We start from the raw sequence: 25,649 nt of genomic DNA on the forward strand, positions 1-25,649 counted from the left end.
CAAAGGAGTAAGGCTGCCATATGGTATGTGGGTTGGCACTATCAGTTTTCAGATAGGTAAAGACTACACAAAATACATAGTTCCTTTTTCTTCCTGTCTGTAAGTACAGGTAGATGGAGGTATCTGTTTAGCTTTTGGTACTTTTAATTATAACAATTGCACAAAAATCAAAAGGCACGTGAATACGAGCAAAAGGTGGTGAAAGTGTCAAAGGACGTGATGAAATGTACCTTTGTACATGTTAAACGCCTGCATCGTTGACAGTGTAACAAGGAATGTTTTGATCCAGAAAAAAAAGCCTGATACAGTATCTTACAAAAATAAGACCTGGAACTTATGTTGACAGGAAATACACTGGTTCATTCATTATTTATGTTATCGATAAAGCATTGTGTACAAGCTTGTTCAAATGTGACACTAAAAGATTTTTTCTCAGCTGCATGGTTTCTTATGAAGAGTCTTAATAATGCGGTAGCTGATAAGGAAGGTTCACCGAAAGGCTTCGGTCAAGAGCGATCTTTCCATCAGTTTCGTAGCAGGGGTCTTGAGGCAGTTAATTTACCTATACATGCTTAACAGAAAAAGGAAAACAAGCCTAACAATAATCACAATAACAAAATCAGGGGAGGTAAGGCGAGGAACTTGTTCAGAATTCAACTTCCGGTTACAACAAAAATGGATTACACTATGCTTGAGCAGTTACCGTGATCTTTAACAGGTTCTTTGTTGCGGTTTTAGGAACTCGGATTTTACGTTTTAGTGTTTCACTTTAGAAAAAACAGCAGCAATGCACACGCACAACCTCCCTCTACAAAAATTGTTAATTCTTTGAACTAAACAATTTTTGCACGATGATCCACTGCAAAACAAAACAAATGGACAGTGTTGCAGAGTACGTAGAGGTTCGTATAACAGGCAGTGCCTCGTTTGTTTACTAGCTGGCATGTATTTACATTCTGTTGTTTTTAATGTAGGTGGATGCGTGTGTGTGTGCATGCGTGCGTGCGTATGCTTGCGTGCGCTTGGTCGATCCAAGAGAGATGACAGTTTATGTTGTGAGGGATTCTCCTTCTTTAGTTAACTGCAGAGCAGTTTCATTGTTGCTCCAGACAAGAATTGCGATTTAAAAAGCATATTTCATGGTGAGAAAAGACACATCCTATTATTCTAAAAAAGCAGAAGCTTAAAACATTTTCAAAATGTTACAACAGTCATCAAAATGTTAATGGGTACAGGAATTCTGAAGGATACACAAAAAGAAATGAAAAAATGCAACAGCATCAAATACATTTCATCCAAAATCCAAGATAAAATAATTTTCAAACATAACAGTCTTGTAACTGCTGGACTTATTTAATTATTTAACCATTTTGTACATGTGATATGCAGCAAAAGCAAATTTCACAGTTAATATGTGTGTATGTGTGTGATTTTTGCTTCAGTATTTGTTGGGGTGCTCTAGACAGAATCCTGCCAATCTTGTAAAAATAACTGCAACTCCAAGCAAAGGGTAAGTATTAAGTGGTGTAATACCTGCAGAGACCTGCTCGTCTAAGCCTAGACTTTTTTCATGGCTTGTTATATATCCCATCCATTGAATGCATATGCCAGAAGACACTCATGCATTAATCATATTCATAAAAATTATAAACATATTTTGAAAAGTTGTTAAGAAAATTCTTAAGCATACTAACAGTGTTTGTGCCTTGTGCAAATTTAGTAAAATTATGGAACAACTCTTTGCGAGAAGAAACATTTTCTTATATTGGAATAGCAGTGCTGAATAAAAGGCTTTCAAGAATGGATACCAGATTATGTTTGCATACTCCAGAATTAGGCAAACAAATGCCTTGTACAACTGTAAAATGCTGGAAATGCCCTAAGTGGTATTGCTCGGTCGCATCCCCTTGTTGGAGTCTGTGGTGGGTGGGGAGCATAAGGAACGAACTGAATCCTTTATATTATGAAAACCAAAAAAAAACAAACATAGGAAAACACACAAGAAATAAGGAATCTTCAGATAGTGAGGATGAGGTGAGAGATTGCAAGAGAAGGAAAAAAAATGTCAACACTTTCCTACCCTACACTCATTGACATTCGGTGACATTTTCGCGATGTTTCGGGGATTTCAGAAAACTGGAAAGTAAGTTGAAAATATTGTAAAATCTGTTTACTGTGTATGTGCAACATAGTCTTGAATTTTTTAAAACCCAAAACGCCAGAACTTGAAAAATTTGCCAAAGGAACCATGGTGATTTTCGCATTGAGATATGTGCAAACAGACTTTTTCAATCATGACTAAGTCCGACCTGTGTTCATGGATAGCAGACAAGCATTTGGCTGCAGTTCTACAAATTGCCACATTGGCCAGAAAGGGTTGTGAACAAATTCAAACAGCTTCAATTTTCACATTAAATTTGTTAAGTGAACAACACAATGTACACATGTTTTCACCCCATTTTCACTGGATTATAGAGTCATGTGGCGTGGGTATTTGGATTTTTAGAATTTGGAGACAGGCCCATGAAAAGAAAACTTTGCCACCCTTTGTCCTAGATGGATGAATTCTTTTGCTCTGTTTTGAATGCCTCAAGTATGTGGAGAATTTACAGATTAACAATTAAGAATTCATAAAACCAACCCTCACTTTTCCTAATAAATTTAAATGCTTAAAATTGAGCCACCATGTTTCAAATGACATCTTCCTGATTGATAGTAAGGTTTGTACCAATAATAAGAAGTGTTCTGTAGAAAATGCTGCTAACAACATTTATCATTTTTGTCTCATGAAACATAAAATCCATGCTTGACTAGAATTCCCTCAAATGAAAGTAATTGTGTAGGTGATGAATAGGTGGCTTAGCCATAGTGGATGGACAGATTTTAAATTTGTTAAACAGGGGATGTAGGGATGTAAAGAGAACACCTATCACTGATGTTTTATGTGAAATACATATTGGGAAGGTTCTATTTACGCTATTATGGAAATGGTTTCAGAAAGTCTTTAGACCAGAAACTCCTGGAGCTGTATGTGGAAGAGTGTGGCAAACAGCCTGATGACAAGGTAAACAAATCAACACTTTGAAGTTTTCTTGTGACTAGCACCTGGCTTCTTGTCGTTCTCCAATGCCTGATCTTGTTGATTGCATTGTAATGTCCCAGATCATGAAGATTTTGAGGACTTTTCTCAGTCATGTAGAATTAAGATCGTAATTTGTTTTCCAATCACTTTGAGACAGGCTTGCATAAGACCATAAGCTTAGCATTTTTGATGTTCTGATTGCTAGTTTAAAAGGCCATGTGGTCACCATTACTGCCATTTTTTGCATCATCTGGAAAGGAAGTAGTCAACACAGCCATCCAATACCATTTTTTTATGCACTACAATCCTAGCAAAGGAAAAATGCCCCCACTGCTTTGGGGAATATCTTTAGAAATATAAAGGCTAAGGGGATAAACCCCTACAAAATATCTTGATGCTAACACAGCATCAACGGGCGAAGACTTTCTATGACGAAAGTACCATACAGGGCCCATTGCCTATGTGTTCATGACCAGGCTATTGGCTATTGGCTATAGTTCACTTGGCACAACACTCTCTATCAGCTCTATCAGCAGGCTACAGCATGGGGACAGCAAAAGGTGTGCTACTGGAACCGAAACAGAAATCAAGCTGAGAGAAGGAACATCCATTGTTATGTGGAACATGTGCATGTTACACTAGTGCAACAACTTACGAGCTAAAAGGATACTGGTGGAACATTGTGGGACTGGTGGAGGTTAGACCTGCAGGATTTGGGGAAACAGCAACGTACCGTGACCACAAACTGTGGTACAGTGGGGAGGATACCAGACATGAGTATGGTGTGGGCTTCCTCTTGCGCAGCATGAAGTGTCATCACCTGTACACCCGTATCCAGCAGGCTGATCTCCATACATGTCTCCGCTAAGCCCCACAATGTCACAATTGTCCTGGTATATGCTCCAACTTCCACACATGAAGGCAATGAATTAGACAAGGTTGTGAAGGCAGTTCTAGAAAAGGACATCCTTGTTGTACTTGATGACTAGAATGCCAAAGTCGGCCCAGATGCCTACCAGCAATGGTCAGGATCAGCGGGCAAATTTGGCCTGGCAAAACCAATGACAGGGGCATCAGACTTCTAGAGCCAGAGACTTACTTTAGCCAACACCTTACAACCCTACAAGAAATCAAGAACAGTCATGTGGCACTCACCAGATCGGTCCATAATCAAATTGACAGTATCCTGCTGCCAAGACACTTCAAATCCAGCATCAACAAGGCCAAGACAAGAGTGTATCCAGGTGCTGACATAGGTAGTGACCGTGACCTTGTTTGAAAGAAGCTGAAGCTAAAAGCAAAGCAACTCACAAACACCCCCTGGTTTCACTTTGATTTTGAGAAACTGCAAGAGCCAGGGCCACAGTTGGAGGAAAATTTGCTGTACCAAACCTAGTGGACTGTGATGTTGGCACCCTCGCTGGAAACATCAAAGAGGGGCTACTTTCAATGACCCTGGAGGTTCTAGGGCAACGAAGGAATAAGAATTAACCTTGGGTCACAAATGACATTCTAGATCTTTATGACCAAAGGAGGGCCTTGAAGAGAGAAAAGAAAAGCAAACCTGAAGCAGCTACCAAATACAAAGAAGTGACGGTGCCATAAAAAAGGGATGAAAGCAACTGGGGAGAACTGGATCAGGAGCCAATGCCAGAACATAGAGGCTGGAATGGCATGAGGTGACAGCTATAAGGCCTACCAATTAGTAAGGACCCTCACTGACAGATCAGCACAAGACCATCGAGGACAGCAATGGCCGCCTCACAGAAAGCAATGGATAGACTGAGTACTGCAAAGACTTGTACTGATGCCAACAACCAGACTAGAAACAGTTAACCTGCAGACCTAGCAGTCCTATGAGAAGAGGTTGAAAGAGCTGTACATAGTCTTACCTGTTAAATAGTGAAACAAACTAACTGCTTTTATTAAGCCTTTGTCACCAAATGTGCATATTACAATATACCAAAAGGAAAAACTTATTTTCACAAAATATACTTTGAATTTTTTTGTTGTTTTTTTAAACAGAGCCTAAATTATGCTAGCCATCTGCTTGGAAAACTATTGAAGCGTGAACGCCTGAACTGTTTAGTATTGAGTTTGTACCCAGGAACTGAAGGCTACTCTCTTATGCTTCGTGCTCGCTCAGGGGTGGAATCTGAAACTATCAAGCTGCCCTATGAGGTAAAGAAATATAAAAGAATGTGACCTTGTAAGAATTCAAGATGTTTTGAACTTAATTACTGAATATATTTGTGTGTAAATGCTTACATAAATATATAGACAAGTATCTACATGCGCATGTATGAACATGCACACACAAATAAAGTTATAAAAAATAAACATATATCTGCGATAAAATGCATAAAAATAGACACATAAATATCTTTTATAAAAATAAGCATGTATTTGCAGTAGGTACGTATACATGCAGGCAAGCATGCAAATGAACATGCAAAATTTTTATTATGTAAAACAAAAATAAATTATGTATCAGGTTAATAAGGACAGTAATTTAGATTGACCAGTGTATTTATGCATATAGATTTCTTGTGCTTACATGTGGGTGTGCACATGCTTCAATGCTGTAATTTTTTAATTTCTTGAATTTCCCAGGAGACTGAAGTTCTGGAGTACATTGATGCAGCAGAGGTATATCTGAATCACTGTCGAGGTTTAATCTTATGTTTCCCACCAATTTGCATTGAAAGGGTAGTTTTTGAGCTTTAAGCTTTTAAACAATGAAAGCAGTTTAAAGGTAATGCCTAATGCCATGTTTTCTGTTATGCCTATGATTGTAAAGTGTTTGCAAGGAAAGATTTGCCTCTTTAGTTATCATTAATGAATACGCAAATACAACGTTGTAGAAGGAACTTTCATTTCCACATACTTTTTAAAACCATTCTAAATTTCATAATTTAATTTACAGTCATTTTATTGTCATCACCATTTTAAAGCAAGGTTTTTCTACACATTGGTACTATTAATTTTTCTGCATTTTGTGGCCATGTTGCAGCTTCCACCTTTTTTGCTGGACCTTCTGGAAAAAGCACAGGTGATCAACATTTTAGAATTTTAAAAAATTCAAATCAAGATAGCATTTTTGCTTGTTAGATATTAAATCTGGTTTGTATACACTCAAAACATATTTTGTAAAAGTTTTAAACGTTTAGGCTATGACCAAAAAAAAAACCTATAAAACCATTTATAAATATATTAAAATAATAACAATATGTTGATTTTATAGCGCTTTTTCCCCACCATTAAAGGCGAGCTCAAAGCACTTAAGTGAAAAAAACCCCCAAAACACACACACAAACTTCATAATAATAGATGGTGGTCTCAAAAACAGTTACTGAAAAGTAGCCAGATTCTAGCAGTAAGATCATCAGATTAGTTTTACAATCACTGAGATATAGCCAGATTCTGTTTAAGAATTTCCAGACTGAAATACTGGAGGCAACCATCAGCATGTTCGGGTAGTCATAGACTGTTCGCAGGCGCTGACCTCCTACAACTGTGGAGAGAGAGTTATGGAGGCCAGCAAGACACACCTGTCCGCTAGCTGATACTAAAACATGGCTAGTCTTCACACTCCTACGTATGACACTAATGCTGTGGAAGTATAAATAGTATGCAGTACACACCGCAGGACCTACAAATACAATGCCAGGAAATGGCTTTCAGATGAAGTAGGCGTCAAGATTACCATGTTCATGTTTAACCTTGATTGCTGTACATGCAGGTGAATGTATTCTACAGTGGGTGTGTCATCGTAGAGGTTCGAGACTACCGGCGGTCAGCATCAGGCTGTTATGATGCACACTATGTTCTTCTGCGGCCATCTGCCCAGGTAAGGAAAGAAACATTGTTCATAATCTGCTTAGATCCTGAAATATTTGGAAAAATGTATTTACTTGAAATTTCCAGGTCGTTTCTTTCTTCTTCTTTCCAATAACTACCTGCTCTTGTATGGAAATATTTACTTTCTTTCTTTTTTTTTTATTGAAGCAGAAATATTAATTTTGGTCAATATGCAAAGTAAACTTGGAAGAAAATTGGATTTTGAAACTTAGTTCTGCTGAATCCAATTCAGTTGAAATATATTCTGAAAAAGAAATGAAGATTTTTGAATAGAATCCAACGTGTGACCCACTGTCTGTGCTTCACATTACCAGGCTAAACATATAATACAAATCTAGTGGTTGATTGGGAGGCTCTTAAAATGTTAGCACTCTCTTTCCCTCTCACAAAACACACACACAGGTTACAGCCAGATTATAATCATGCTTGAACAGGCAGCCAGTGGAGTGTGTGGAAGAGGTGCAATATAATTATGCTAGGTTGATTTGAGAACCATACATGCTAAGCATTTGTGAACTGTCTGTATTTTTTCAATCAGCAAGAAGGTAGAGAGCTGGCATCTAGTTAAAAAGAACTAGGGGAGTTGCTTCAAATTTAAGATAGGATCTGATGCTCAGCTGCGTAAGCAAAATGACAAATGTGCATGATTGGGCAGTTGGTGGGCATGATACCCGAGATGATACAATCCTGATTACCCAATATGATGATGATGACAGAAAAACTTAGCATGACATTCTTGATAACTAGTTTTTAACAAAATGGTCAGTCTGCAGCTTGTAAGTAATGACATGCTTTTTATTTACAGTCCCTCCTTTGTGATACATTATCACTGGCAGCAGAATATGGCAACAGCTCATGGACCCAAGATGACTTCCAGCAGTTGGAATCTGAGATGCTGCTGGCCACCTCAGAACCTCTTTGTCTTGACCCTTCCCCAGCAGTTGCCATGGTTGCAACAGAGCTTACAAGACAGCAGAAGATGTTCAATGACCCTTCTTTGAAAAGGCAAGATGAACAAATCTGTTAGAAGTGTTTTCCCAATAGTAAAAGTCTTATGCTTGCTGTTGAATAATGCAGGCTTGAAGAACTAGGATTAAGATTATAACTGTTTTTTTCAAGTCCATAAAGATCACATCTGTATATTTCCAGATCCATTAAGATTACTGCTGATATTTTTTTTTTTCCCAGGTCCATTAAGCGGTACACGCAGGTCGCACAGAACAGAAAGAAGAAGCTAGCACAGGGTCCTGCACCACGAGAGCTGCGTCTCTTAGACTTCTTGCACAAAAAACGTGACAAGTCCAAAATCGGGCATGCAGCAAACAAGTCAATCAAATGTGTGAGTACTTCTGTGGCTCACTGTCTAGTGGTAGCAAGTTCTATCAGCATGCTGATGTCGTGCTAATGCTGCTTTGAAGTCTGTGGGCACTTGAATTGCAGCATAGTAAATTTGTGTTTGAGTGATGTCACCCAACAGTCTCTTGTGATGTTAGGTTGCTGCCCTTTTAAAAGTTTCTGTGTGTGTGTGTGGTTATTTTAAATAGCTTTTTTTTGGTTGACAATGCTTGTGAAACACTTGAGTTTCTTGTTTTGATAAGAGGAACAGTCAGATCTGGAATCCTTTGATGTTTCAGAGTATTGACACATGGAAACAACGGAGCGTGCAGTTAAACACACCTGAGAATTTAGAGGTGAGAACTGCTTTGTGGATTAAGCAATAACATTTTCTAGAAACCTAGTCTTGCTTTTTTTTTAAATCACATTATTTCTGAAATTTGAGTCCTGTGATGCTGACATCTGAGCATTCTGGTAAAGCCCCATTCACCTGTAACATGAGTCATGTCAATTATTGTAGCATATACATAGTATTCCAAGAGATCAAGACTTATATGAGTAGTAAATAAGATTTCTTAGTGCTATCAAAATACAGGATTTATTATTCTATAAATATATAGAACAGTTTCTACATTAGTGGAAAGTCATCTTCAGTAATTGTTACTATGACAAAACATTAATGGAAATTCATCTTTAGTAATTCTTACTATGACAGAACAAAATGTGTCTGTAGCTCCAGTCTTCAAATTTTTGGTGAAGTCTGCATAACATAATTTTTTTTAAAAGTCAGGATCAGCATGCAGTGAAGGACGTGGTCAAGCATCCAATACTTTTCATTGTTACCGTGCATGTAACTATAGTAGGTTATTTTCAAACGATTCAAGAAAACTATGTCACACTTTTAATGGACTGTGGACAGGTGGAGAAATTTTTCAAGGTTCCTGATCGTCCAGCCTCTCCTGGTGAAAACCTGGTGAGTTTTATGGTGTAACTTTTCTGGCTGAGCTATAAATATAGAATACATTAATAGAAAGATTGCGATTTTGACCACCTTAAAAGAATTTTCAAGACACAGTGATAATGGTATCAACAAGCCACAATCTTTGCAATAAAAACTGATAAATTAGAAATTCCCAAGTCTGACACACTATTTTTTGAAATTTAAAGATATAAGAGCACATTTTATACTCAACAAGTTTATAAAAATGTTGATTTAATGGAGGAATGAAAAGTATATTGCTTGCTAATCAAAGTTCATGGATATAACTTTTAGTCTGGGAGCTTAGAGTTTCAGTCTGATGACCAGTGTTAAAGTCCTAATCTATTAACTGCTCAAGATGATAAGGAAAAGGCAAGTAATGATAACAGGAAGAAGTATGAGGAAAATGATGATGACAGCAATGACATTTATTTTCATATATTTTCACTTGGCATAATATTCTGGTTTAAGATTCTGGTGGAGGAACACAAACTGGAGCGAGATCCAAACCAGGAACATCGTATGCTTGCTTGCATCACCATATATCGCCAGAGATTAGCAGATGGATTTATTGGTCGTCTTTACCTGGACCATGACTACAGTGGGGAGGAAAGTTCTCAAAAGGGGTGCTCATGCCAGTAAGTTATTCCTTCAACTTATTTACTCCATTCAAAGCAGATGCTATTTTCCTATACACTGTGATATTAATTTAAAATTATGTATGTATAAGCAAGAGACATGTTAATGTTAATGAGTATATTTTTTTTTCCATTTTGCAGTAGGGATGGGATATAATTTCCAAGCTCAGTTGAAAACCTGTGTAAGTTTGTAATGTATCCGATTTTTTATCACCCTGCACTTGACGTTAATAAAATACTGGAAATTTATGTTGTTTTGCTTTCAGATTTCCACTTGGAACAAGACAAAATGTAGATAGGTGAGATAATGATAATAATAATAGCAATAATATAAAAACTTGTATTTTATAGAGGCTAGAATCATGCTTATAGAGGAGCATGCACTCATTTCTTGATACAAAAGCTAGATTAATGTGTAATACATGAAAGAACAGAAAGATGGGCAATGATGAGGATTAAGTACAAATGACAATGAAGACCCAGAGGTGACAGTAAATGAAAAGCAATCAACAGAGGGATATCGGTAGGATAGACTGATCAAAAGATAGAAAAGGGTGGGTGGGGTAGAGAAAAACAAAAAGAACAGATCTTCCTCAATAACATACATTCTTTGTTAAGCCTTCATCACTGAATAGACTATTCTCCTGAGTGGAAGTCTGGTGCTTAGAATTGTCAAGCAGTCAATAGACTTTAGTGATTAGAGCTGGCATTTTAGGTACAAGTTTGATCTTAGATATTTTGTCCAGTCAGCAACATTTGTGTGTTACTTTGCAAGGGAAGTGTTCAGCATTCCCTGCTATGTTCCCAGGTATCTAGAGCAGTTCAAGGAACTTTTTACAGAGGAAGGACGAAGGCTGGTTAAAATCACCACGCAGAGAGCAGGGCAAGCCCCAGAGGTGGTGCTAACACAGGTGTCGCAAACTCCTACAGCAGCCACTAGTATCACTATTACAAGTTCCCAGGCTCTGTTGAAGCAGGCCACACCTGTGGGGCAGGTATGATGATCAAACTCTGGAAAACAAAAAAAGGAGGCTGGGGTTTGGGGATTTGAATGAACAGTATGTCGTTGCAACACTTTGTGTTGTACACACTGCATACTTTTCAGTCCAAGACCAGATACTGTGAATTTGCATGTAGTGGAATGCTGCGGAGTCTTGCAAAAAAAAAAAAAAACAAGAGTTCAGACTTCAAGATATACCCAGAAAATCATGCCTTTTAAAAGATGCTAAGAGAAATCACATTTTACTGTATCACTTTGACCTTGTTTATGGCTGTGGAATGTCAAAGGCTGGGGTGAGATATTTTAAGGTTCGGAAAGGAATAAAACCAGTCTTATGGAGCTAGGTTGAAATCAGTTACTAAATGTGAAAAAATTGGATCTTACATGTGACACTGAAGTTTGAATTCCCAGAAATATTGAAAAGATGTTATTATTGAATGTGTTTAATGATATTCATGTTTTGCCATTGCTAGACATGGAAGTCTTGAAGGGAGGAGCTTGCATACATATGCAATATATAAAGATGAGAAAACTATGGTACATTTAGGTATAGCTGAACACAGCTAACATCAGATCTTGTGCATAGATTACATCACTTAAAAGTAACCATGAACTGTCCTTTGTGTGGTCAGGGTGACAGCACCAACAACTCACTGGCCACCAAGCGGAACATTCCTATTCAGTTATCTCTGTCAATCACACCGGTGGGCACTGTGTCTACTACTGCTTCCATAACATCCCAAGGTCAGTTTGTGACTAGAAATTTGTACCCAAGGCAACTAGGTATTCAGAAGTTTTAAAGGTCCTCCAAAAATTGTTAAAGCTTTGGGGACAGTTTGAACTATGCAGTTTTTATTTTTCATTTGTCTTCTCATCATCTCTGAGGATTTCTGGGTTTTTTTTTTAAGTTTGTTTGTAGGATATATTTTAACCTTTCCTTATGTCACAGATGTCCACCATTTAAATTATGACAGTTTTAAACATTTAACTTCATGGTTTTCTTTTGTGCTGAATTGTTCTGTATGGCAGTAAAGGGAACAGTGGAGAACTACTCATAAATTTATCGTCTTTTGGTGACCTTTCAGGAACTGTAGTGACGTCAGCAGGTATGACAGGACAAGCCACCCAGCTGCAGGCTTCTTCCCAGAGATTCAAACAGCTGAACCTTCATAGTCGGTGAGAAACCCATCATTTTCCTTCATTCCTTTTCTTCCATTGAAAAGATGATAAAGAGTTTATCAGGATAATTTTTATTTTGTCATTAGATCTGAGGAAAGTCCTTGAATTATGTTGATTGAAGCTGATATAATTTATTTATTTCGCTTTGTTGACTTTTCCTGCCAGATTACGTGTTTATCTTGAAGTCCACATTTTGTGATGGTTCCTTAATACATTTTCTTTGCATACAGAGCAAACTCCTCACCTCTAGCAAGTCCTGCCTCAACACCTACATCAGCACGTGAGTATGTTTTGTGATGTTTGTCGAAAACCCTTTTAAAGTACATTTTGGAAAAATATCATGGATTGTATGTCCATCTCAGCCCTTTATTCTAAATGATACTTGATGTTTGTTGCTACAGCACAGCAGATTGCAGCAGCCCTTGTCAGCCAGCAATCTGTTCTTCAGAAAGCACCCACACCAACTCCTGCTCCCACCCCACCTCCCATATCTCGCACACCAACCCCCACACAGCCTCCCACTCCCACTTCCTCCACATCAAGGCGAGGATCTCTGCAGGCAGGTGATGGGCAGCTGAGTCAGCAGGCTACAGCACAGCCTGGACAGCAACAGACATCCAACATTAGCTTTGTTCAGCAAGGTGAGGCTGATTAGCAAGGAGACTGTCAGTGGTTTATTAGCGAGGAGAGGCTGTTGATGGTTTTTATTAGCAAGGAGAGGCTGCTGAGGGTTTATTAGGTCTCAAAACAAATGTACAGCAGGAAGTTTGGTGAAGGTTACCTTCATTTCTAGCATAGAGAAGTGGAGTGAAGCCACTCAGAATAGGCAGAAAAAGTGTATTCCTTCAAGATTGTCACTGCTAGGCAACGAAATGACTGGAGTGTAAGGAACACTTATCCTCAGTATGGAAGATGTATTTGATTAACATTAATCTGGAAAGGTAGTTTTAACACTTGAGATGATAACAGGGTAGAAAGAAAACTAAACCTTTACACTCAAGAAAAAAAAAAGGTAGCTCTCACCGAAGCTTTTGGCATGTATCTGCATGCCTTTTTTAGCAGCTGAAAGCTAAGTGACTGGCATATTCAGTTCTTTTGTCACTAAAGAAGGTGAGTGTATACATGCCAAAAGCTCAGTGAGAGCTACCTTCTTGAGTGTAAGGGTTCGGTTTTCTTTCTAATTAATCTTTTGTTTGTGATTTCAAAAGCATGATTCAGTATTAATGTATTTGTGCATTTTTATAAGAACTTTCTTAAGAAATAAAATAGTAATTATTATAATGCTGATTAGTCTTATGTTTCTGCTTAATTACTGCCATCAAACAGAGTCGCTAGGTGGAGTTTCTCTCAGCCAACCCAGTACCCAAGGGACTCAACTGTCCAATATTAACATTGCCAGCATCAGTAGTCTGCCACCTAACATAAATCTCCAAGGACTTACTGGCCTCCAGGGAGTCAGCCTTGGCCTTCAGCACATGCAGGTGAATAGATTTAAAAAAAAAGGTTTTGTCTGGAAAAACAATGTCTGAAAATTGTATCCATGTGTTTGCTTTGTTTATTTTTTAATCAAAGTCAAATTTTGGATTTATCAGTGTTCTTGGTACCAAACATAGTGTTCTTAGTACCATTTTATTTATTTCATTGACATATCTTTTTCTTTTGTTTTACTATTTTTCACAGACTTGGCCTCTGAATACTTTTGGCTTCTCAGTTTGAAGTAATCACTGTGTTTGATACATGTGATAAAGCATCATTCAGGGCTTGTACAGAACGTTTCAAGTCCAATAAAATATTAGAAAAATAGGAAACGGTTTTCCAAGACTGGCAAAGTGATGAAATTATGACAGTTTGCTTACAAGGCTCTGAAAAGCCCAGCACACTCAAGCTGCTTATATGAACACTTTCACTGAACATGAAATGAAAAAGAAAATCCAGAAAAACTGTAGGTTGAACTCATCGCAATCACAATATTACATAAAAACATGCATTTATACAGTTTTCTGTGTGTGAAGAGTCTGTTTGATAGAGATAGAGAAAACAACAACAAACCAATCAAATTCTATAGTCTGTGGACTACCTTGCTTCAAAGATTCATCATCACATGCACATATACCAGTAATGTGTCATTTTTATGTTGCCACAGGATGTCTAGGCTTAAGTAGTTATGATTTGAATGTGCCTAGGTATCACTCTCCATGCCTGGCATAGCTGTACCAGTCCCAATCACCATGATCAACACTAACCCCTCCATCTTGCAAAACCAAACAAGTATCCTGGTAAGTTACCTATTATGATGAACGTTTTTAATGTTGCTTTTTAAATAATTAATTGTAATGTTTAAAAAAAAAATTACTCTAATCAGGAAATATTTTCATTTTATTCACGCAGAAAAAACACAGGTAGCAAATTTGTCTTTCAGTGACTCTTTGTCTGGTAGTTGAAAGCAAATTGTCCTGTCAGATTAAAACGTAAAGCTCATACCCGAAACTCTTTTTAGGTTGTTGGGAAGTAAGATACCACGCTTCTCTTGGGGTCAGTTTTATGTGAGGGCTGTGCCCATCTCTCCCTTGCTGTCTTACCTTCCCCAATAGTCAGGTATCCATTCTCAACAACTGGGATGAGTAAGGAATGCTTGCAGTGCCACACAGATATCAAAATGGCACACCTCTCACCAGTGCTCTTACCACTTGGCTATCCACTTTCCCTAAAATACAATCTTTACCGCAGATTAAATTAATAAAGATGCGGTACCTTTTTTAAAAGTTACCAGGAGGCCAGCAGTCCATCCCACTGCTGAGTCTGCAGCAACAGCAACAACAGCGAGGAGGGCAGCTGAAGACAGGAACTCTGACAGCAACCATTGCCACAACCACAGCTGGTGGGGCTTCTCGGCAAGGATCAACTACCACAACTACAGTGCCTTTGTCAGGAGGTAGGAAGGTGCCTTTGCTTTTCTGGTAGCACCAGACTTCATGCAAAGAGTTTTGATGTTAAGAGCTTTGAAATAGGTGTCAATTATTAGAGATATTATGAGGGGAAAAAAATCAATCCTCTTCATGTTAATTCATTTGAAATGTAACTATTATACTGCCTTGCTACCTTGTAAAAATCTTTTTTTGCCTTCCAATCAAAAGTTTGTTGTGTTAAAACAAAAGCAGATGTACATATAAAATAAAAATTGTGCAACACAATAAAAAGAATTTCTTAAATTATAAAATGCTGTATTGTTTGTGAATCTTTTCCATTTTTTTTTTTTCGCTTGCTTTATGTTTTTTGTTAGATGTCTGGGGGGTGGGGGGTGTGAGTGTGTAAATATTTCCAAAATCTGCAGCATCACATCACAAACTATGAAATTTAAAGAATTTTTTATAAATATAAAATATACAGAATAACTTGATCTTTAGAATCAGACATAGACTTCAAATAACACTTATCTTCATGTTGTCATCTTATCTTTTTATAGCAAATATTATTTAAATTGGTATCTGATAGCTCTTGCATGTCACCAATAAATCTAATTTTTTATTACTTTCGAAGTAACTGCTAGAAGAACTTTATAACTGGATGCTTAGGTATTTTTTGTTGTTTTTCTTCTATTGAGAGAAAATTAGTGACAAATTATTCTTGGAAGGATACGGTGTATATTTTTTTTTTCTGTTTACATTCTTATATAGCACCTGTATTCTAGCAGGCTTTCCATATGAAGTTTGAAAAAACAGCCAGCAAAGCATAAAACTGTGAAAAAAATTCCCATTATAATCAAATGAAATATACACAAATAAGTTGATACTGTATTAGATAAAGACCTGGAATTCAAATAGTGCATGTGTGTTATCATTTAAGCTTTTTATATGTGTTAAAACTGGCAACTGATAGATGTCTCTGCTTTTAACTGTAGCATAACAAGAACTTGTAATGCTTTTAAATAGAAGAAAATAAACAGGGATATTTAATATAGCTCTTAAGGGTAGTAATTCATGTCAAATGAACTTTTTAAGGATACTGTAGTTTCTTTCCTTCCGTTGTTTTCTGTTCATGCACTGTAGATACACTCTTGCAACCTGGCCATTCAGTGCAAACAGAGCATACTGTTATGTCAGTGTGAGCTCTTGTGTATATGTGCACAAAATATATAGAATGAGTTAACAGTCTTTGGATCCTGTATTTCTGTCCACATTCTACACACAATGTTCATGGTGCAAAAGTTTGGCTTGATATTTTTTCAAAATCATAAACCTTTCTTATGTATGCTGTTTTTTCATTTTTTTCTTCAAGTACTGACAAGCCAGCAAATGTCAGCACTCACCTCGCTGACAGTGGGCAAGGGGGGTGGAACCACAGCTACACCTCTCAGTGCTCACCAGTTTATTCACTTGACGGGAGGAACACAAGGGACTAGCAGCACAGTTTCTACTGCTCAGGGAGGGTCGCAGACCATACACACGCAGATTGCACTGCAAAAGCCAGCAGGGAGCAGTGGTCAGACATTCCAGTTCCACCCACTGCACTTAAAGCAAGGTGCAGTTGCCACATCAGCTCTGGCTGGAACCGGCATTTCCACAACAAAGCCAAAGATTAAGAAGAGAGGTGGAACTACGCCTCCCAAAAGCTAGCATTGTGATGAAGGTCTTGCATTCTTCTTGTCCCTATGAAAGTTGGAAGATGTGCTGGAAGCCTTGCATTCACTTGACTCGGTGATGTTTGCAGAGGAGTTGCAATGATCCTCCTTTAAGCTGCTGTTGTCTAGTCTTTTTGTCACAATATTTCCACTGTAGAGACTGATAAGCAAGTCTTATCTTAATAAGATAAAATGATTGATTGCTTCTGCTAAAGGGCAGTGAGATGGTAAGAGACCAACGAATCTCATCATATGGAAATCAGAATATTTATTAACGGGGGTGGGGGTGGGGGTGGGTGGGATGTGACCCAGGTAATCTTGTTTTAGCTGTTTATGAGGCAGACATTCAAAGTGCTGTTGCAATATTTTGAATAGAATTGTAAAAAGATGTTATTGTACAAAAAATTGAAATATTTTGTTCATATTTAATATCCTAACAGTTTGGTTACTTTAAGCAGCGTAAACAGAAGTACAAAATCTTTAAATTTTTTCTGATAAAGTCACTGTGCCAATGAGCTGTCCTGTTGAGGCCAAATTATAGAACTGCCCCCAAGGCAAACGTGGCATTGAAAAAAATTCAGTGAATATGAAAATAATCAGGCCAACATGAACTATCTATTGTCGATCTGAAACAAACAGTGAGCTCAAGCGGATGAAGCCATTGTTTTCTGTAAAAAGTGTTGAAGGCTTGGTGTACAGAGGCACTTTCTCACTGCAGCCATTTGATTAGTGATTTGATGTCAGATGTTGTGACTTGTACAGTTTAACTCTGTGTGTCAAGAGCATTGGTGGATGATTGTATATGCTTATACTTGCACCTGTCTGTTTTATGTTTTGTGTTATTTGCTCAGCTGTTAACAGTAACAGAGAGAATACCAAATGTAGCATTACAGTTACAACACTTTGTTTTTTCTTGATATAAAGCTTGAATCTTCTTAAACATATATCTTTATGAATTACAATGTCAGTATTGAAATGACAAATATTTTTCACTCAGAAGATATCTTTGGCTTGTTACTACTTATTGCCAAATACAACAGAACTTTGGTATTTTATTTAGTTTATTATTGTAATATGATGCTTAAAAATATAAAGGGTATTATAAAGAATTCATGCAGAGGTGTGCAGCATACATCTGCACACATGCACAAGCACACTCACACACCGTAATTTATCACAGAACATCATTGCTAATTGCATGAAAATTAATAACTTCATAAATATACACATACAAATAGATTAACTATAAAAATAAAAAAACAAAAAATATTTCAACGGTCTGATTATGCTGCCCCCTCCATTTCATTATTCTTATCATCAGAGTTCATACTGACCTGTGCAATGTGTTTAAGGAGAAAAAGCCATTGAAAAATTTGTGTAATTTGACAATTTTCTTTCAAGTAGACAGTTTTTGCGCTCACATTTTCAGCACAACTACATTTGGTTCCTACGGGTCTTTCACTCATAACCAATTCATAAAACCCTTTGAGTCATGTGTTTAAGATGCATGCACAGACTTTTTACATTAAACAAAATATTCTCAAAAACAAGACTATCTAATGGTCATAGTAAAACGACAAAAATTAATGCCCACATTTTTCTTGAAAATTTTCTGTCTGCTTGACTAGACTAATGCTGTATAAGCAGGAGTTGAAGGCATTAAAAACAGTATGGTCTCCATCATTTGCATGCAATAAAACAAAACAAAAAAAATTGATGGGGTAGTCAGTAGAAGCTCAAGCATAATATTTCTTACAAAAATTTAAAAAAAAAGAAACAAAATCCATAAAATGTGTTCTTTCAAAATTTTGAAACCAAGTAAGCAGATTTTTTTTAAAAGGCACTTATTTTTAGAAACACTTTTTTTGGATTACTTAAAATGACTTTAAAACGAGTGTTATTGGGGACTGTGTGCAGGCAGCCACATAGACCTATAAAGAAGAGATTAGCTCATATCTGAGATTTCTTATGAGAACCAGCATGCCTCCAACAGTCAAAATGTTTTAAGAAATATTTACGGCAATCTATTACATGTATGTTGAAGAGAAGCTATGTTACAGGTAATAATGGACATGATTTCTAAGGTTTAAAAAAATGGTGTATTCCATTTTAACACCATTGGTATAAGCATAAACATTATAATTGAAGCTTCATAAGAATATACTCATTAATTCATTATTTTCAGAAGACTTGAACAAAAGGACACCAAGAAGTTTCCCCATACCCATTAGGAAATATCTTCTCTGATGAATGTAACAGATTTATAATTTTATAATGACATCACATGAAAAAAAAATCACTTCTAGTGCATGTTGTAGTGAATGTGGGCATCTGAGAAAAAAACAACAAAAAACAGGCAAGTTATATGAAATTTCATACAAATATGTCGCCAAACTAGAGCACAGTGATTGTCAGAGCCAGCAAATTTGATAGGGAGCTTTGTAGGCCAGTGTACAAAAGAAAAAAAAGAGATTTCAATCCCTTCTATTATGGATATTTGACAGTACATTTTAATATTTTTTGTGGTGTGTTGACAGCTGAATCCAAAATGTTCATGTTTTCTCATGCCATCCTCTGGTAACTGCATGCAGCACAGTCAATACCTGAATCACACTTGATAAAATGATTAAGAAACCATTTATGCTGCTTAACAAACTTGTTCAGTCTTGCTGCTCACCACATTTTTTTAACAAGAATCTTTTCCCCAGGCTTTCATTGAGCCTTCATTTGTATTCAGGAGGTGGGGGTGGTGGCTGATACAAGCCAGGTTGTACCTGCCCATATCCAGCAGGCATGCTGTCGTAAGGGGGTGGTGGTGGGAGATTAAATCCTATAGCACCAGGTGCTACACCGACTGGAGGAAGGATCCGACGCTGAAAGAAGAGCAGACATTTCCTGGCGATAGATGCCATCCCAGAAATGTGGCTTTCTGGTGTCTCTAAGATGCAAGCCAGCTCCCAGCCACGGCTGCCCATTTTTTCAATGACTGGCTCCCAGTGTGCACTGGTTGTGGTGCCACCAAAACCGGCATTGATTATTATCTCATGGGGAACCACGGTGCCCTGGTAGACGGGGGTTGAATCATTCATCCTGGAGGCAGCCTTCTCAAAAAACCACATGGAGTTTAAAGTTTGGGTTGCACTGAAACCATGAGCCTGTAACCAGAACAAGGAGAAACTATATTTCTAATTGTAACAAGACCTTCGGCATCTAAGGAAAATTGTAGCTATGGGAAAAATAAAAAATTAATGTAGTACCTTGAACCCTCAACTAAAAAGCTTTTAAAAATGTTGCTACAGAAAGAGAAAAAAAGCTATTAAAGACCATATTAGTACTGAACTGTGAAAAATACATGTAAGGTCTTACTGAAAGGTCGTGCTTCAAGAAGGGAAAAAAGTAAACAAAAAACTGCCCTCCCACCTTAAACCTTTCATGAAATATGAAAATAAAAATAATATCAAAATTCATAATAAACTGCAACAACACAGAATGTCAGCCTTAAAAATTCTGCATGGAATCTGATGCACCAACACTGTCAATAATTTGTTATCATTAGAACTTTATTCACTGAATATTGATATAACCAGGCTGATCCACTTTTTAAGTGGTTAAGTAAATGATGTGGTCAGACCATCGATCAGTTGTGCCTCCTGAAAGCCCAAGCACTTATCAAACCATTTCTCTTTTTTCCTTCCATCTACTGAACACACACTTGAAATATACCAATCTCTATTGTTGATCTATTAAAATGACAAGCCAGAACTTAAACAGACAAGAAGTAGAGTCTAGAGATAGAAGTCCTCAGAAAGCTGGCACACTGGTACCTGTGTAGAGCATGTCATGTCCATGAAGATTTCTATCAGGCGCCATCCCTGGCTTAGATTTTGTGCAAGCACTCCCAACCAGTCGCACTGTACAACAGGCACTGGACGAAACCCTCCTTGATATGTGACATTAATTGGGACACACACACAGTTGTACACAAACTGTTCTGGCATAGGATGCTCTGGTTTCTCAAAGAACAGATCCACTCCCATCACTGAAACAAACAGTACAACATAATGAAAGGGACTTTTTTTTCACCACCATAAAAGATATTTATTTATTCATCCCTTGATTGGTACTGGTCATTTGGTGAGCACATGGATAGATGCAGCAGCTGACAAGGCCTGTTTTGGGTGATGGTAAGCAAACCCCGCACAGGACAACGAGTCCACTCCTTCATGTTCGTAAGCCAGTCCTTTCTCCGGCCACTGCAGTGTCAACCTCCTTCCAAGGTACCTTGAAGGACAGTCTTTGTGCCAAGTCATGAGGCCAAGCCAGATCAGCTTAGTCCACATAACCGTAGCATGAAAAAATTTTTGGTGTCCCATGAATGTGACAACCATACTTCATTCCGTTATTTATGTTCTCTGTACCAAAGCAGCCTCCTTAAGCACTTGTTCTTAAAAAACATGAATTCTCCTCTCTGTGTTGGCCAGCAGAGCACTGTGTTGTCCTGTACTGTTCTGAATGATAGCAAGTAAAGAACAGTTTAACCAGTGCCCCCGCAAACCCTAGAGCATGGAAAGTAAAAGATAACACTGACCTGGTGAGAGCCCAGAGTAAGCTAGTCTCGTTGACTGGCTTTGCTGTTGTCCTGTCATCTCAATGCAGATAAGGCGGCCACCTCCTTGAGTATTGCGTGCTATGCTCTCCATGATGTGGGATGTGTCGGAGACTACACCTCGTTGAGTGTTGAACGTAATAATACCACTGACCATACGTTGGGTCTGAATGACAGACTTTTCTATATGAAGATGCCATTTTTCATGAGTAGGGACATTAGGATATCGACAGAAAATACCCTGCAAAAGATTTTATTTCTTGTTATTCATCTTATACCACCATGCTTTCTGATCATCACAACAACAACAAAAAAATAGTCAATGAGCTGAAAATTTCTTTGGTATTGAAAGCATAAGAGAAATGTTGTACTAAGCTGATCAGTGGTTTAGATAAAAAAAAAATGCAACAAAATTTTACTGGTTATGTAAACACTTACACCATGCTTAAAAGGTAATCATTTGATTTTATTAACAACTTTGTGCCTAACTGAAACCAAAACTTCGAACAGTTTCTGACCTGGAATGGGACAGCCACAGTTGCGTTCATGAATCCAGTGACCCTTGTTTGACCTGGAATGCGGTAAAAAGACAGCAGCCTGTATCCCTGTGCATACTGTGCTCCCAAGAAAGGATAGTAAGTGTTGATGTCACTTGTAACCATGTGTGTCTGTGTGAAGCTGAAGGAAATCTGTGTTCCAATTGTAACCTGACCACAAAACAAAGAAGCGAAAATATGAATTTCACAAAACTGAAGTTTCCATGTAGTACACTTTGAAAGTATATCTCCTTCCATGCCCAACACTTCTTTGATTTATGCACTGTCGTCTTTTAAACATTGCACACATCTATAGATCTATAATCATGGTATAATAAATATCAAATGGATGTGACATATTTTTATGCAAGATTATAATGTCTATTCTCTAAAATGAATAGAAAGCTAGAGGTGTGAGAAGAGTTGTCTAGAGCTTATAAAACTACATCTATTTCTCACCTGAGTGTTCACAAATTGATACTGAGCTGGAGGGCCTGGGTATGGTGGCCCAGGCTCAGGTTCTTTTGTAGACATCACCTGTCCTTGGTAGGTAGGGTGTGATTGTGAGGTACCCATTCTGCTGACTTGAAGATCAGCTGATAAATCAGTAATTCAACTGGCAGTGAATCTCTGAGACACCTGAAGCAAAGGCAGCGATTTGAAAATTTTGTTGGATTTTTGGTGCAAGCATGTCTGTAGCTACATCCAGCAAAGGTTTAATACAAACTACTTTAGCACTGACTTAATTAAAAAAAGTTACAAATTCTGGAGTCATTGTGCTTATACCACTTAATAGTTATTAATATACTGGGTATTGAATCGGTAAAAAAAAGTGTTTGTTTTATATAAATTGCATCAAATTTTAGTACTATTAATACATTTATTAATTTTTTAAATGTAATGAACAATGACAGGCACCATGAAAAACATATGGTATGGTCATAATTAATGCTCAGGTATATTTACAGAGGAAACAGTACAATCACACTATTACATTAGATCTTTAATATATTTTTTGATGACCCACCCTGACTAGAGTTTTATCTTGTAGGGAAACATTCTTAGTCAGGTCACCACAGTCCACAGGTACACTGAAACGGTTATATTTTGCATGCCCTGTGTGCAAACTGCTGCATGGTAGTATAATATTATAAGCTAGGAGTCCTCACTAGTTTCTACAAAAAAACAAAAAAGATTCTCACCCTTACACAACACCATAACTGAATTAATATTTTAAAACATATATCAAATAAAAGAACTGTAAAAATTCAAAAATCTTTTGAATAATGAACAGGACCTAAATAAATATATAGGGCCTAGAACTAAACTAGTCTAGACTTTAGGAACAGGGTAACATAAGGGATCTGGCAACCGGTACTGCACACTATCACTGCGGACTGACATTCTCAGGCCTCCTGAACACTACGAGCAAGGAACTTAATTGATATAGGGCACCAGCAACAGTAAACAACGCCTGCAGCGCGATCTCCTCCCACACCATCTCTATCCCTCTTCCCCTTCCATCTCCCTATATATATATCCCCCTCATCTCCCACAGTGCGAAATCGCGTGAAGGTGGAAGCACTTTCCCTTCAAAACACAACAACAGTTTTTACGTAGCACATCGACTGTGTGATTACTTGCAATTCGTCCAGTTCAAATAACTCAGAAAATCGTTCTGACAGCTGCTGAGAATTAAAGTGACATTATCTAAAATGTATATAGTGATTGAATTGGTTTTGTCTGTAGCAGTGAGATTACTGCCTGCTGACAATTATAACACGTTACTGACCTTATTTCCCGATCGAGTTGATTCGCGGATGTCCTGATCGCTGTTAGAGAAGTTTCAACAGGTACCCTGTATATTTTGTCGTTTCTACAGTAACTGTAGTAGGGTTAATTATGTCCAGTCGGAGTGCAGGTCGAGATGTTGATCATTTAAATAATCGTGCGGATTACTCACTCGATCTCCACTCGATCATCCGGTTTTGACAGTTGCAGTTGCGCAATATCTCAACACTAGTCAACGGTCTGGTGGTGCAAGAGGCAGCGAATGATGGACTAGCCCAGCAAATGTAGGTCTGTGAGTCGAACAGCACAAGCACGATGCTTGCCAATGCACTCAAATATAGGTACTGACCTAGATATGCATATGCATATATGGCAAGTGATCCCTGGAGGGGGTAATGTACACAGTTGCTATGGTCATGTCGTCAATAAATCATCGATGTTCTGCTCACGAATTGGCAACAGAAACAAGGTGTCGCAATGCGTGGCACGTGATCATCCACTCGAATGCATCAATAGCAGATGTAGGTCAATATTGTCGTCGATGCAGTATATTTTGCTTTCTTTGGGCGAATTGCATGTTTTCCCGCCGGGGACTGCAGTCGACCACGACCACTGCAGCCAATGTAGTCGACTCGACCACGTATAAGCCCAAAGTCGACCTTAAATTATCGTCCTCGATCGGTTGTGGTCGATCTTTCGCTTTCATCCTGTGATTTTTACAGGGTATCTCCCAATGGGGGCTGACCCTTTAAAAATGTGAATTACTCCGATCTGTATGACACGTTGCCTTGTGTGCGGACGTTAGGGGACATTTTCAACACCTTTTGTAACGTGGACTTGTTTTGCTTTAAGTAAGGTATGTTCAGGTTCTTACAGCTCGCCTTTACGTTAATGCGTTCCCGAGTTATTCAAAATTGTCAAGGATCAGCCCACAGTGGAACACTTGTACATCTTTTTTGTAAAACACGGGATATTTGTTACTCTGTATGAAAGTCATGCCTACAACGTGTGACTTCCATCTGCACGTGCATAGCGCAGTATGACCAAGATTCTCTTTTTCTAGGGCTTGCACGGCGTTGTCTCAGCATGAACATGTATTACTGGACTGCTGGCAGACGATTTTTTTTTTTCCCTCAGTTAACTACTAAAACGAGGCAGTTGCATATAAAGCTTCCGGTTTATTCACATTTCAGATTAATTACTAAAGCGAGGCATGTTTGCACAAAGCTTCCGGTTTAGTCACATTCTTTGTTTATGCTCGCCGAGACTAACAGCGGAAAACTTCCCAAGAGGATAAGCGTTGGTCTTGGCAGACAGACAGCAGTCCACCTATACACATCCGTGGTTTCATCGTGCGCTTCGTACACAGACCATCGCAAAACTCCTTTCCTACCTTGAATTTTGCCTCTTTTTATGCGAATACGTATAGGTTATGTGTTGAAAGTGCACCCCACCCCCACTTTAGATCAGAAAGTAGCCTTATGACACCAGCATCCATGGTACCTGAATTCTAAAGAATTACCTTCAGGAAGAAGACTATAGTGATACTTCTTTTCTTAGCATTTTGTGAACTGATCGACTTCCAAAGAACATAACTGTGTAGTAACGATAGCACCTATCTGCTCTTTTATGATATGGATGTCTGCGCAGACGACAAATCAGTGTAATCAGAACAGCTACTTCTGTAATTGGTGGCGGAGGAGGACTACCTGTCGATTCAATCATTTACTAATTCAGCCACAACCCATTCGACCCCACTCCAGTCGATTCAACCAAATAGCAATCTATGCGACGGCCACAAAATAATTGAGATTTTAATTTACTCACCTTTCTGGATCCCATACGAAGAACATAGAACCAACTATACTTTGTACAAAACAAGATTGCTACACTTGTAGGACATCTCAGGCATAAGCTGGTCTTCTTTGGCCACGTGACCCGGCACGGCACCCTGTTGAAGACTGTCCTTCAAAGCACTTTGGAGGGTAGTCGACGCCATAGTGGCCAAAGAAAGAACCATGGCT

General features: G+C 38.1%; 2 protein-coding genes across 3 annotated transcripts; one reads left to right on the forward strand and one right to left on the reverse strand.

Moving 5' to 3' along the window:
• The first annotated feature begins 657 nt into the window (after window positions 1-657).
• LOC112559751 (transcription factor SPT20 homolog) lies at window positions 658-18,453 on the forward strand. Its single transcript, XM_025231133.1, has 22 exons — window positions 658-902; window positions 1,443-1,510; window positions 2,998-3,064; window positions 5,108-5,263; window positions 5,696-5,731; window positions 6,096-6,134; window positions 6,825-6,932; window positions 7,749-7,948; window positions 8,132-8,282; window positions 8,578-8,634; window positions 9,198-9,251; window positions 9,729-9,895; window positions 10,162-10,194; window positions 10,704-10,890; window positions 11,528-11,639; window positions 11,981-12,071; window positions 12,305-12,354; window positions 12,476-12,715; window positions 13,401-13,555; window positions 14,258-14,350; window positions 14,838-15,006; window positions 16,350-18,453. The coding sequence occupies exons 1-22, from the start codon at window positions 852-854 to the stop codon at window positions 16,685-16,687; spliced, it is 2,622 nt and encodes an 873-aa protein (XP_025086918.1). The 5' UTR covers window positions 658-851; the 3' UTR covers window positions 16,688-18,453.
• On the reverse strand, window positions 17,736-24,255 carry LOC112559752. Of its 2 annotated transcripts, none has more exons than XM_025231136.1 (6): window positions 23,798-24,255; window positions 22,294-22,473; window positions 21,817-22,005; window positions 21,281-21,539; window positions 20,517-20,731; window positions 17,736-19,847 (listed from the first exon to the last, which is right to left on the reverse strand). In XM_025231136.1, the coding sequence occupies exons 2-6, from the start codon at window positions 22,408-22,410 to the stop codon at window positions 19,416-19,418; spliced, it is 1,212 nt and encodes a 403-aa protein (XP_025086921.1). In that variant the 5' UTR covers window positions 22,411-22,473; window positions 23,798-24,255; the 3' UTR covers window positions 17,736-19,415. The 2 variants fall into 2 exon arrangements, with proteins under 2 accessions (XP_025086921.1, XP_025086920.1); XM_025231135.1 differs by having other exon boundaries at window positions 23,627-24,254.
• Window positions 24,256-25,649: the final 1,394 nt, after the last annotated feature.

This window comes from Pomacea canaliculata, linkage group LG3 (assembly GCF_003073045.1).
Source record: "Pomacea canaliculata isolate SZHN2017 linkage group LG3, ASM307304v1, whole genome shotgun sequence".
Classification (NCBI taxonomy): Eukaryota; Metazoa; Mollusca; class Gastropoda; order Architaenioglossa; family Ampullariidae; genus Pomacea; species Pomacea canaliculata.